The following is a 12,937-nucleotide window of genomic DNA, read 5'->3' as shown; positions in this document are numbered from 1 at the left end:
TTGCCTCCTTTGTCATAGATTAGTTGACCATAGGTGCGTGGGTTTATCTCTGGGCTTTCTATCTTGTTCCATTGATCTATGTTTCTGTTTTTGTGCCAGTACCATATTGTCTTGATTACTGTAGCTTTGTAGTATAGTCTGAAGTCAGGGAGTCTGATTCCTCCAGCTCCGTTTTTTTCCCTCAAGACTGCTTTGGCTATCCGGGGTCTTTTGTGTCTCCATACAAATTTTAATATGATTTTTTCTAGCTCCGTAAAAAATGCCGTTGGTAATTTGATAGGGATTGCATTGAATCTGTAGATTGCTTTGGGTAGTATAGTCATTTTCACAATGTTGATTCTTCCAATCCAAGAACATGGTATATCTCTCCATCTGTTGGTATCATCTTTAATTTCTTTCATCAGTGTCTTATAGTTTTCTGCATACAGGTCTTTTGTCTCCCTAGGTAGGTTTATTCCTAGGTATTTTATTCTTTTTGTTGCAATGGTAAATGGGAGTGTTTCCATAATTTCTCTTTCAGATTTTTCATCATTAGTGTATAGGAATGCAAGAGATTTCTGTGCATTAATTTTGTATCCTGCAACTTTACCATATTCATTAATTAGCTCTAGCAGTTTTCTGGTGGCAGTTTTAGGATTCTCTAGGTATAGTATCATGTCATCTGCAAACAGTGACAGTTTTACTTCTTCTTTTCCAATTTCGATTCCTTTTATTTCTTTTTCTTCTCTGATTGCCGTGGCTAGGATTTCCAGAACTATGTTGAATAATAGTGGTGAGAGTGGACATCCTTGTCTTGTTCCTGATCTTAGAGGAAATGCTTTCAGTTTTTCACCGTTGAGAATGATGTTTGCTGTGGGTTTGTCATATATGGCCTTTATTATGTTGAGGTAGGTTCCCTCTATGCCTACTTTCTGGAGAGTTTTTATCATAAATGGGTGTTGAATTTTGTCAAAAGCTTTTTCTGCATCTATTGAGATGATCATATGGTTTTTATTCTTCAATTTGTTAATATGGTGTATCACATTGATTGATTTGCATATATTGAAGAATCCTTGCATCCCTGGGATAAATCTCACTTGATCGTGGTGTATGATCCTTTTAATGTGTTGTTGGATTCTGTTTGCTAGTATTTTGTTGAGGATTTTTGCATCTATATTCATCAGTGATATTGGTCTGTAATTTTCTTTTTTTGTAGTGTCTTTGTCTGGTTTTGGTATCAGGGTGATGGTGGCCTCATAGAATGAGTTTGGGAGTGTTCCTTCCTCTGCAATTTTTTGGAAGAGTTTGAGAAGGATGGGTGTTAGCTCTTCTCTAAATGTTTGATAGAATTCACCTGTGAAGCCATCAGGTCCTGGACTTTTGTTTGTTGGAAGATTTTTAATCACAGTTTCAATTTCATTACTTGTGATTGGTCTGTTCATATTTTCTGCTTCTTCCTGGTTCAGTCTTGGAAGGTTATACCTTTCTAAGAATTTGGCCATTTCTTCCAGGTTGTCCATTTTATTGGCATAAAGTTGCTTGTAGTAGTCTCTTAGGATGCTTTGTATTTCTGCGGTGTCTGTTGTAACTTCTCCTTTTTCATTTCTGATTTTATTGATTTGAGTCCTCTCCCTCTTTTTCTTGATGAGTCTGGCTAATGGCTTATCAATTTTGTTTATCTTCTCAAAGAACCAGCTTTTAGTTTTATTGATCTTTGCTATTGTTTTCTTTGTTTCTATTTCATTTATTTCCGCTCTGATCTTTATGATTTCTTTCCTTCTGCTAACTTTGGGTTTTGTTTGTTCTTCTTTCTCTAGTTTCTTTAGGTGTAAGGTTAGATTGTTTACTTGAGATTTTTCTTGTTTCTTTAGGTAGGCTTGTATAGCTATAAACTTCCCTCTTAGAACTGCTTTTGCAGCATCCCATAGGTTTTGGGTTGTCGTGTGTTCATTGTCATTTGTCTCTAGGTATTTTTTGATTTCCTCTTTGATTTCTTCAGTAATCTCTTGGTTATTTAGTAACGTATTGTTTAGCCTCCATGTGTTTGTGTATTTTATGCTTTTTCCCCTGTAATTCATTTCTAATCTCATAGCGTTGTGGTCAGAAAAGATGCTTGATATGATTTCAATTCTCTTAAATTTACTGAGGCTTGATTTGTGACCCAAGATGTGATCTATCCTGGAGAATGTTCCGTGCGCACTTGAGAAGAACGTGTAATCTGCTGTTTTTGGATGGAATGTCCTATAAATATCAATTAAATCTATCTGGTCTATTGTGTCATTTAAAGCTTCTGTTTCCTTATTTATTTTCATTTTGGATGATCTGTCCATTGGTGTAAGTGAGGTGTTAAAGTCCCCCACTATTATTGTGTTACTATCAATTTCCTCTTTTATAGCTGTTAGCAATTGCCTTATGTAATGAGGTGCTCCTATGTTGGGTGCATATATATTTATAATTGTTATATCTTCTTCTTGGATTGATCCCTTGATCATTATGTAGTGTCCTTCCTTGTCTCTTGTAACATTCTTTATTTAAAAGTCTATTTTATCTGATATGAGTATAGCTACTCCAGCTTTCTTTTGATTTCCATTTGCATGGAATATCTTTTTCCATCCCCTCACTTTCAGTCTGTATGTGTCCCTAGGTCTGAAGTGGGTCTCTTGTAGACAGCATATATATGGGTCTTGTTTTTGTATCCATTCAGCAAGCCTGTGTCTTTTGGCTGGAGCATTTAATCCATTCACGTTTAAGGTAATTATCGCTATGTATGTTCCTATGACCATTTTCTTAATTGTTTTGGGTTTGTTTTTGTAGGTCCTTTTCTTCTCTTGTGTTTCCCACTTAGAGAAGTTCCTTTAGCATTTGTTGTAGAGCTGGTTTGGTGGTGCTGAATTCTCTTAGCTTTTGCTTGTCTGTAAAGCTTTTGATTTCTCCATCAAATCTAAATGAGATCCTTGCTGGGTAGAGTAATCTTGGTTGTAGGTTCTTCCCTTTCATCACTTGAAGTATATCATGCCACTCCCTTCTGGCTTGTAGAGTTTCTGCTGACAAATCAGCTGTTAACCTTATGGGAGTTCCCTTGTATGTTATTTGTCGTTTTTCCCTTGCTGCTTTCAATAATTTTTCTTTGTCTTTAATTTTTGCCACTTTGATTACTATGTGTCTCGGCGTGCTTCTCCTTGGGTTTATCCTGTATGGGACTCTCTGCGCTTCCTGGACTTGGGTGGCTATTTCCTTTCCCATGTTAGGGAAGTTTTCGACTATAATCTCTTCAAATATTTTCTCTGGTCCTTTCTCTCTCTCTTCTCCTTCTGGGACCCCTATAATGCGAATGTTGTTGCGTTTAATGTTGTCCCAGAGGTCTCTTAGGCTGTCTTCAATTCTTTTCATTCTTTTTTCTTTAGTCTGTTCCGCAGCAGTGAATTCCACCATTCTGTCTTCCAGGTCACTTATCCGTTCTTCTGCCTCAGTTATTCTACTATTGATTCCTTCTAGTGTAGTTTTCATTTCAGTTATTGTATTGGTCATCTCTGTTTGTTTGTTCTTTAATTCTTCTAGGTCTTTGTTAATCATTTCTTGCATCTTCTCGATCTTTGCCTCCATTCTTATTCCAAGGTCCTGGATCATCTTCACTATCATTATTCTGAATTCTTTTTCTGGAAGGTTGCCTATCTCCACTTCATTTAGTTGTTTTTCTGGGGTTTTATCTTGTTCCTTCATCTGGTATATAGCCCTCTGCCTTTTCATCTTGTCTATCTTTCTGTAAATGTGGTTTCTTTTCCACAGGCTGCAGGACTGTAGTTTTTCTTGCTTCTGCTGTCTGCCCTCTGGTGGTTGAGGCTATCTAAGAGGCTTGATGGGAGGCTCTGGAGGTGGGTAGAGCTGACTGTTGCTGTGGCGGTCAGAGCTCTGTAAAACTTTAATCCACTTGACTGTTGCTGGGTGGGGCTGGGTTCCCTCCCTGTTGGTTGTTTTGCCTGAGGCAACCCAACACTGGAGCCTACCTGGGCTCTTTGGTGGGGCTAATGGCAGACTCTGGGAGGGCTCACGCCAAGGAGTACTTCCCAGAACCTCCGCTGCCAGTGTCCTTGTCCCCACGGTGAAACAGAGCCAGCCCCCGCCTCTGCAGGAGACCCCCCAACACCAGCAGTTATGTCTGGTTCAGTCTCCCCCAGGGTCACTGCTCCTTCCCCTGGGTCCCGATGCACACACTATTTTGTGTACGCCCTCCAAGAGTGGGTTCTCTGTTTCCCCCAGTCCTGTCGAAGTCCTGCAATCAATTCCCACTAGGCTTCAAAGTCTGATTCTCTATGAATTCCTCCTCCCGTTGCCGGACCCCCAGGTTGGGAAGCCTGACGTGGGGCTCAGAACTTTCACTCCAGTGGGTGGACTTCTGTGGTATAAGTGCTCGTCAGTCTGTGAGTCACCCACCCAGCAGTTATGGGATTTGATTTTACTCTGATTGCGCCCCTCCTACCGTCTCACTGTGGCTTCTCCTCTGTCCTTGGACGTGGGGTATCCTCCTTGGTGAAGTCCAGTGTCTTCCTGTCGATGATTGTCCAGCAGCCAGTTGTGATTCTGGTGCTCTCGCAAGAGGGAGTGAGAGCACGTCCTTCTACTCCGCCATCTTGGTTAATCCTCCCTATAATTTTTTATTATAATGAAAGTTTTGGTGTATTTTTCCTTGTGAGAGTTTGCACCATTCATTCAGCTAGTGTTTACTGAGGGCTTCATATGTACCGTACTTTTCTGGGTGCTATTGTTTTCAACAGTGAACAAAATAAAGCCTTTACTCTCCTGGAACTAACACTCTGTGGTGGGAGAAAACATAAACAACACAACAGGGTAAGGGGTAAAAAGAGATGGGAATGATAAATGGAATAGTTTTACCATTTGGTTAAATGTCAAACTATTATGAATCATATGGCCAGAAGCCATTGACATATTTTAATTCACAATAACCAGAGAGCATCAAACATTTACCAAGGCACTTAACTGTGTTTATGGATTACAGCAACACTATGAGGTAGGGAACTATTACCATCCCCATTTTATAGATGAGGAGTCTGAGGAGACATTATGTGAGTTACCCAGAATTACACAGCTATAAGTAAGTGGTAAGCTGGGATGTGACCAGAGCCCATGCTCTTTTTTTTTAATGTATGGACTTTATTATGTTTCATTTGTTTCTGATTTATGTGATTGTTTTTTAAAGATTTTTTTTTTATAAATTTATTTATTTATTAATAAGTAGCTTTATTTATTTTTTATTTATTTATTTTTGGCTGTGTTGGGTCTCCGTTTCTGTGCAAGGGCTTTCTCTAGTTGTGGCAAGTGGGGGCCACTCTTCATCGCGGTGCGCGGGCCTCTCACTATCGCGGCCTCTCTTGTTGCGGAGCACAGGCTCCAGACGCGCAGGCTCAGCAATTGTGGCTCACGGGCTTAGTTGCTCCGCGGCATATGGGATCTTCCCAGGCCAGGGCTCGAACCCGTGTCCCCTGCATTGGCAGGCCGACTCTCAACCACTGCGCCACCAGGGAAGCCCTTAAAGATTTTTTTTGATGTCGACTATTTTTAAAGTCTTTATTGAATTTGTTACAGTATTGCTTCTGTTTTATGTTTTGGTTTTTTGGCTGCAAGGCATGTGGGATCTTAGCTCCCCGACCAGGGATCGAACCCTCACCCCCTCCATTGGAAGGCGAAGTCTTAACCGCTGGACCACCAGGGAAGTCCCCCTTATGTGATTATTTTTATGGCAGTTGTTTTAAATTTTATTTTTTATTGACGTATAGTAGAATTACAGTGTTAATTACTGCTGTACAGGAAAGTGACTCAGTTATACATTTATATACATTCTTTTTCATACTCTTTTCCATTATGGTTTATCACAGGATATTGAATATAGTTCCCTGTGCTATACAGTAGGACCTTTTTGGTTTTCTTTAAATACATCCACTTTTTTAAATAAATGTATTTATTTAATTTTTTATTTTTGGCTGCATTGGGTCTTCGTTGCTACACGCGGGCTTTCTCTAGTTGCGGTGAGCGGGGGCTACTCTTCTTTGCGGTGCACTGGCTTCTCATTGTGGTGGCTTCTCTTGTTGCGGAGCACGGGCTCTAGGTGCATGGACTTCAGTAGTTGTGGCACACGGGCTTCAGTAGTTGTGACTCGCAGGCTCTAGAGCACAGGCTCAGTAGTTGTGGCGCACGGGCTTAGTTGCTCCGCAGCATGTGGGATCTTCCCAGACCAGGGCTCGAACCCGTGTCCCCTGCATTGGCCAGCATATTCTTAACCACTGCACCACCAGGGAAGTCCCATGTAGGACCTTTTTGTTTATCCATCCTGTATATACACCAGTTTGCATCTGCTAATCCTAAACTCCCAATCCAACCCTCTCCCACCCCCTCCCCCTTGGCAACCACCAGTCTATTCTCTACGTCCTTGGTTATGTTTCTGTTTCACAGATAGGCAGAACCCAGGCTCTTAATTACTTTGTTATCCTGTTTCCTTGTTAAGAGAAGAAGGGTTTAAGGAAGGCACCGAGAGAGCAGCCAGTGAGCAGTGAGCAGTAGAAGTGCAAAACAGTGGGGCTGTCAGAAAGCACACCTGTCTCCTTCCCCATCTGAGCAGAATTTTTAAACGGCAGAGTATGTAAGAGTATGTGATGACACATCTCTGGATTAAATTATGTCTCCCTGGTAAAACATGCACAGATAAGTCTGTAGTTCAATCAGACTGAAAGGTGAGATCAGAGAAAAGCTAGAGTGTCAGATTTCTTCTAGAAGTTCCTGCCTGATTGTTACCAAGAGGACTACTAGAGTACTAGTTAGTTCGTTAGTCATGGATTGAGTGTTAGAGGAGCGAAACAATGAGCAAGATGTAGCGTCGGCCCTTTAGCAGTGGAGTGAGAGGGGAAGACGCACAGCAGATGTCTCGTCCTGCGCGTGACATGCTGTGACGGGCATATTCAGGGCGTTTCGTCAGTGTTTGTGGAAGAAGAGGGGGAGCTATGAGGCAAAGAAAAGTCATCGAAAGAGGCAGTCCCTAAGCTAAGTCTTAAAGGACTCGTGAAAAACTGGTGAGTCAGCCGGTGAAGGGCAAGGACACTCAAGGCAGAGAGGACAGCGGAAGTCCAGAGCCGTGAGTGTGCGAGGGGTGTGTTAAGGAGCCACAGGCACAGGCTCTGGAGCATCAGTGCAGTGTCACCAGGCAGTGGCAAGCGCCCCCTAAAGGAGGCAGCGAGGAGGAGGAGAGCGGGTCTTAGCCATCCATGTGCATGGAGCTGGTTTCCTCAGAAAATAGCGAAGAATGGAAAGGACAAGTTCAGGTGGCATTTTAGACCACTGACGTCAGTATGGATGAGGAATTTGAAGAAGCCTGGAGACAATTATGCCCCACTCTTCTGAGGAGCAGTGTTTTTTATTTTCGAGTGGGACTTTCACGCTGCCACCTCCTCTCCTGTCCCTACTGAAAGGTTTATAGGCTGGCAGAAGGGAGAACCTAGCTTAAGTAAAGGTAATCAGGTTTCTTTACTGTACAGCTTCTCGGGGCTGCTGTAGGCTAATGTTCATTCTGGATCGTCACAGCAGGCGTATGGTACACAGCCATCCTCAAAGCTATTTGACTCTAGAGTTCTTTTTTAATAGAAGTGTCTAACAACTGGTTCCACCAAACAGCAATTTGGTAACTTCTAGACCAGGTAATAGAAAGGGGTCTGAAATAAGGTGTAGATGAAGGAAGGAAATAAGTTCTAATTTTATTTAGGAAATTACAAGCAAAACTTGACCTTGGGAAGTAAGGAAGAAGTAGGAGGCGGAGGCTGAACCCCCATCTGTGTGACTAAGGTTGGGTGGTGGTATCATTGAGTTTGGAAATAGGGGATAAAGAACTGAATTGGGGAAAAGACTTTAGTTCTGGACATGTTGAATTTTAAAGCACCTGTAGAATTCAGGAGACAAACTGGTAGATAACTGGACATGCACGTGAAGACATGTAAAGATAAAAATTTGAATGTCATCAGCACTTAGCAGTCATTAAAATCATGAAAATGGATGAGATTTCAGAGAATTGTGAGTACTGACAACGTTTAAGTAATAAGCAGAGAAAGAATTCTGGGAAGGAGAGAGGTGATAGAGTTTCAAGAAGGAGGAAGTAGATGACAGTGTCATCCTTCAGAGAATGTAAGTGTCCATTGGATTTGGGCAGTTAGGTCCCCAGTGACCTTAGAGCAGTTCAGTGAAGTGGTGGACAAGAAAGCCAGATTGCAATAAATTGAGGGTGTAGGGCTGCCTGTGGGGGCCAGGCGGGGCTAGTGAAGACAGTGGGAGTAGGCTGCTCTGAAGGAGTTTGGATGAAAAGAGAAAATAATTAGCAAAAAAGAATTTTTTAGAATGAGAAGGACTTATATCTTATATGTTGAAATGAAGGAACTGATAAAGGAGATCCTGAAGATGTAGATAATAATTTAGAGAACTGGGGAAACATGGACATATGAATTAGAAAAAAACCTTGCACAGTATATAAAAATCACTTGTATCCTTCGAGTTGGATGGATACTGGTAAGTTTGTGAGGAAATAAAGGTAAGAAGAGATAGAAGTTAAATGAGTTTCTACTGATAGCCTCAGTTTTCTTTGACACAGATTTTTCAGAGACACATATATACACATACATAATTACAGTTTTAAAATTCTTTCGTAGTTACATGTTTTATTAATCACATCTGAGAAAAGTCATTGATTTTCATTTTGTACAGCATTATCTTGTAAGGACAAGATACAGTGACAACTTCCAAGCTTTTTGTATATCAGAGCTGAAACTGAAAGTATCTCCATAATTGAATTTTCACTTCTTATTTGTAATCAGTTTATCCTTAGGAGGATACTTCATAGTGTTTGATCACAGATGAGTTTGGGCATTGCTATCACTCAATAATGTTAAGGATCTGTCAGGTTCTCTCCTATACTATATATTAATTTTTTCTCCGTTTAGCAAATATTTATTGGCGGCCTGTGGGAATAAGATACACCTAGGTCCTCTTTCCTTGGTATATTCACAAAAGCCTCTGAAACTAAATTTTCATATCAGGCCATACTAAGGCCTGGCATAATAAGTTTTCATCGTTAACAGTTTTTTTGTGTTTGTGGGGTTTTTTTATTTTTTTGAAGCAAGGATAAGACACTGTCTTAACTCAGTAGTTGTCCATTGATGAATAAGTCAAAGAAGACATTGATGAAGCACGGTATTTTGAATATCCTTTCCACAGAATAGGTAATGGGCCGTCCTGAAACTCTGGTGAGATGCTTATCATTTTCAGATTTTGGAGTGGCAGAGAAAACCCTATTACACCTTGAATTATCTCTAGAAACATGAATTCAGCCAAATAAAAACAGTGCCTCTGCCTACTGAGGTTGTCAATTTCCATCTTAACAAAAGTGAACATTTCTCCTTTAGATTAAAATCAAGAAAATCCCCTCTGTCCAGGATGCAGTAATGGGGTACAAGAAAGAGGAAAACTGAAGGTATTCCCTCTTTACACCTGAACAGTGAATTCATTCTGATATCAAATATTTGTTATGATTCTGCTATGACCAGGTGCTTTATTGTGTTTAGAGATCAAGTTACTGTTCATTCTTGGTAAGTAAGAAAAATCCATGTTTTAGGACTCTGAATAGTAACTTTATATATTTTATATATATATTAAAAATAAATATATATATTATATATAATATATATTCCACCTATTCAACAAAATTGTAATTTTCATCATCTCTTACGAATGATGAACTGTAGTCACTCTTTGGAAAGGGCTTATAGGGAATTAAAGTCTCCATATACTTTTTATATAAGACCATGGAAACCAAATTCTCAACTGGGAGCAAACTTAGGTTTTGCTATGAAGGTTTATGCTTGCCTGGCCTTAGAGTGGTAGGCCAGGAACTCAAGGTGGAGTTTTTTTCCTCTAAGTTACTTTCATTGATGCCACCCTGAAAAAATTTGGAGGGAGTATTTTTGGAAATAGCTTTATCTCAGTAACCCTTTAAAAATGCTTCAGGGTATGGGGAACATAACTCAAAATGTTCAAGCAACTCTTGTTGATTTAAGTGTAATTGATCAGGAGCAATACAGGAAAGAGCTGGGTACAAAAGACAAAAGGCCCGAGGCTATTTCATGTATAGTTTTTGGCTTATTGTACAAAACAGAGAAAGTCTCATACACTCACGCAGCCAAGGTCCCCTACTGTTCTCTCCTTTTAGTATAAATAAAAGATAGCTAGTTTCTCAACAGCAGCATTCTATCCTTAAGTGGGTACACAGTGATATTCTAATGGTCTCTGGAGCAGGGAATAATTCCGTGGCAGCTCTGACCTCCAGTCACCGGGTTCTCTGTAACTTAGTCTTTCATGGCCAAGGACTATAATCATTATTTCGATTTCTATTTAGCATCTCAAAATTGAAAGGATTCCATGGACAACAAAACAGGAAGTGATTTCATGAAGTGTTTTAGTATGGATAAAATAATAAACTATAAAAATACAAATCATCAGTAAAGCTTTTTCTTTCCAGAGAACTATATTCAGAAATTAATGTAAGCAGCTAAGGTGCACATGTGTGTCTTTTCACCCATGATCATGTGTGTGTGTGTGTGTGTGTGTGTGTGCATTCCACTGCTACAGGAGACATGCAAAATAATATCAGATTTGCTACTATATGAAGTACTGGTTTCTCCCAAGAACTGTGTGCTCGCAGGGTTCGTTCAGGAAGGTGAGTGCCCTACCACCACGTCGCAGTCATATCTCATCACCTTCGGCAGGAATAATTTACACTTTAACCTTACATGCAGGCGTATTAAATTAGTATTACTCATCAGAACTTGCTTATTAATAAAACAAGCTGAATTAGCCACTGCAGAATCATATTTGGAAATTCAATGACAATTTTACATTTTTAATAAAGGCTCAGAAATATTATTGCAGAGCAGGTGGTACAGAAAACTGTGGTCAAATTTGACATTCATTAATAATTGAAGTGTGGAACGTGACAGGTGAAAATTGATATTGATTTCTTTCCTCTAATATTTGGAAGAGTTCTAAAAGGTAAATAAAATGAGATAACAAGACATATCAAGTCTCACTGATTTCTTTGATCACCTCCTCCCCGCATATCACTCCTTTGCCTACCATGTTTTGAATAATTCAATGCCCATAGTCTTTCCAGTTCAGTGCATTATAAAACACACTCAAGCTGGGTTTCAATCATATTAGACTGAAAGCTGAACTTTTTATGAAGGATTATTTAAAATAAAATGCGTCTTGAGCCCAACAGCCTTTGAAACCAAACAATCCTGGGAGTTCAGTAAGGAAATGTCAACACTGTGGAGAACTTTTGGATTCAGAAAATTCAGTAATCCTATTTGATGTATGTTAACCGTATCAATATTAACAACCTTCTGCTTGATTTCAGCACTGATTTGAGAGCTGAGTTACTACTGGTCTTGTATTTTAACTAGTTGTGAAAGCACTGAGAGAGTTGTTCTTGGGTTGAACTTGACCTGCCTCTGGGAATGCTCTCTGTTCTATCCATCTTGAAAAGCTTTATTCAAGTGCATTTCTCTGCCTTCCTTCTTCTCATCTGCACCCCTTGGGAAAACGAAAGATGCTCAAATATAAATGTTAACACTGCAGATGCTCTGTTTGGCAATGGTGTCTTTCAGCGTCCCAATAAAAAATTATATTGCTGACCACCCATTTGACTGAAAAGTGACTCATTTTACTGACAGATATCTGGATTGAGATGCCAAAAGAAATAAGTCATTTCTAATTTCCTTTTTAATTTTAAGTCATAGCTTTGTGTTGCAACACTACCTGTTCAAAAGTTAGATCATGAAGGTTCCTTCCTATGACCTCCAAATAATTAATCAAAATGTTCTTCAATAGGCTATATAAAAAGCAAGCAGAATATTCCTAATTATCAATCTTTCTCTTGAGTCATATAGTTCTTGTAATTTCAAGGAAGAGAAACTCAAATGTAAAGTGTTACAATAGCCAAGCATACCAGCACTGTTATCTAACCATTCAGCAATTTTCTCTGCCAAGTCACTCTGAACCTTAGACTACTGAGAATGTCTTTTTAATTAATTTTTAAGGTTCTCCTCTTTTGAGTTAAAAAATGGTCACAATTTTATAAGTAAAATTATAGAAAAAACACAAAATAGACCATCTGAGATATTTCCATTAAGCATTATATATATATAAATATAATTTTAATATATATACATATATAAATGCACTGGGATAAATCTCCATCTTCTGTGTCAGTCAGACATAGGTCCATTTTCTTAGGAATAGGGAACTCCTTTCACAATGGAAGTGAGGAAATTGGCTGAACCACCCTTCTTGAATATATTCCATGAAGCCGCCATTTAAGGTTGTCTGGATTTTGGTTCCTTCTAGCAATCTACTACTCCAACAGTGTGTAGTTCATCAAATTCAGGTCTTTCTGAAGCCAGGCTAGAAATACAAAGTGAGGTGGACGACTAAGGTAACTGACCAAAAAGGAGGAGGAAGAGGAGCAAAACAATTTCCCAATTTCATTTTTTCCCATATTCTCTGTGCTTTACAAGGGAAAAAAATATTTGGGTCTGAGTTCCTTTCATTCTTAGCCATTGTTGGTTCAAAGTCTGAGAAAAAAAAAAAAAAAAGGTAAAATCAAAAATATGGAGTCCAGAATTCCGTTAGCTCTCTTGCATGCAATATCACAACTTAAAAGGCCTTCCAAAATGAAGGGATAAACTTTTAAAAATATAGCCCAATCTTTTCAATCTAAACAAGTAAACACTAAAAATATATTTTAGAAATCCAGCAAACACACTAACCACAGTCAAAGCAAAGGAAGGCTTATGGCTTACCAAATGACAGTGGCTGTCTACAAGAGAGAGAAAGAGAATACCCCAAAATTCTA

General features: G+C 39.3%; 1 protein-coding gene across 3 annotated transcripts in view; it reads right to left on the bottom strand.

Annotated features, from left to right (window-relative positions):
• The window catches only part of LOC133091089 (transmembrane protein 41B-like), a 79,097-nt gene that overhangs the window by 3,157 nt on the left and 63,003 nt on the right, over positions 1 to 12,937 (bottom strand). The window contains exon 4 of one of the 3 annotated variants that reach the window (XM_061189954.1): positions 12,540 to 12,656. The exons of the other annotated variants lie outside the window; for them this stretch is intronic. Coding sequence (XP_061045937.1) covers positions 12,650 to 12,656 — 7 coding nt within the window. The 3' untranslated portion in view covers positions 12,540 to 12,649. Of the gene's footprint in view, positions 1 to 12,539; positions 12,657 to 12,937 lie in introns of those variants that run through there. 3 annotated transcript variants of the gene reach the window in all.

This window comes from Eubalaena glacialis, chromosome 4 (assembly GCF_028564815.1).
Source record: "Eubalaena glacialis isolate mEubGla1 chromosome 4, mEubGla1.1.hap2.+ XY, whole genome shotgun sequence".
Taxonomy (NCBI): domain Eukaryota; kingdom Metazoa; phylum Chordata; class Mammalia; order Artiodactyla; family Balaenidae; genus Eubalaena; species Eubalaena glacialis.
The sequence above is the reverse complement of the archived record's forward strand: the minus strand, read 5'-3'. Positions and strand labels throughout refer to the sequence as shown.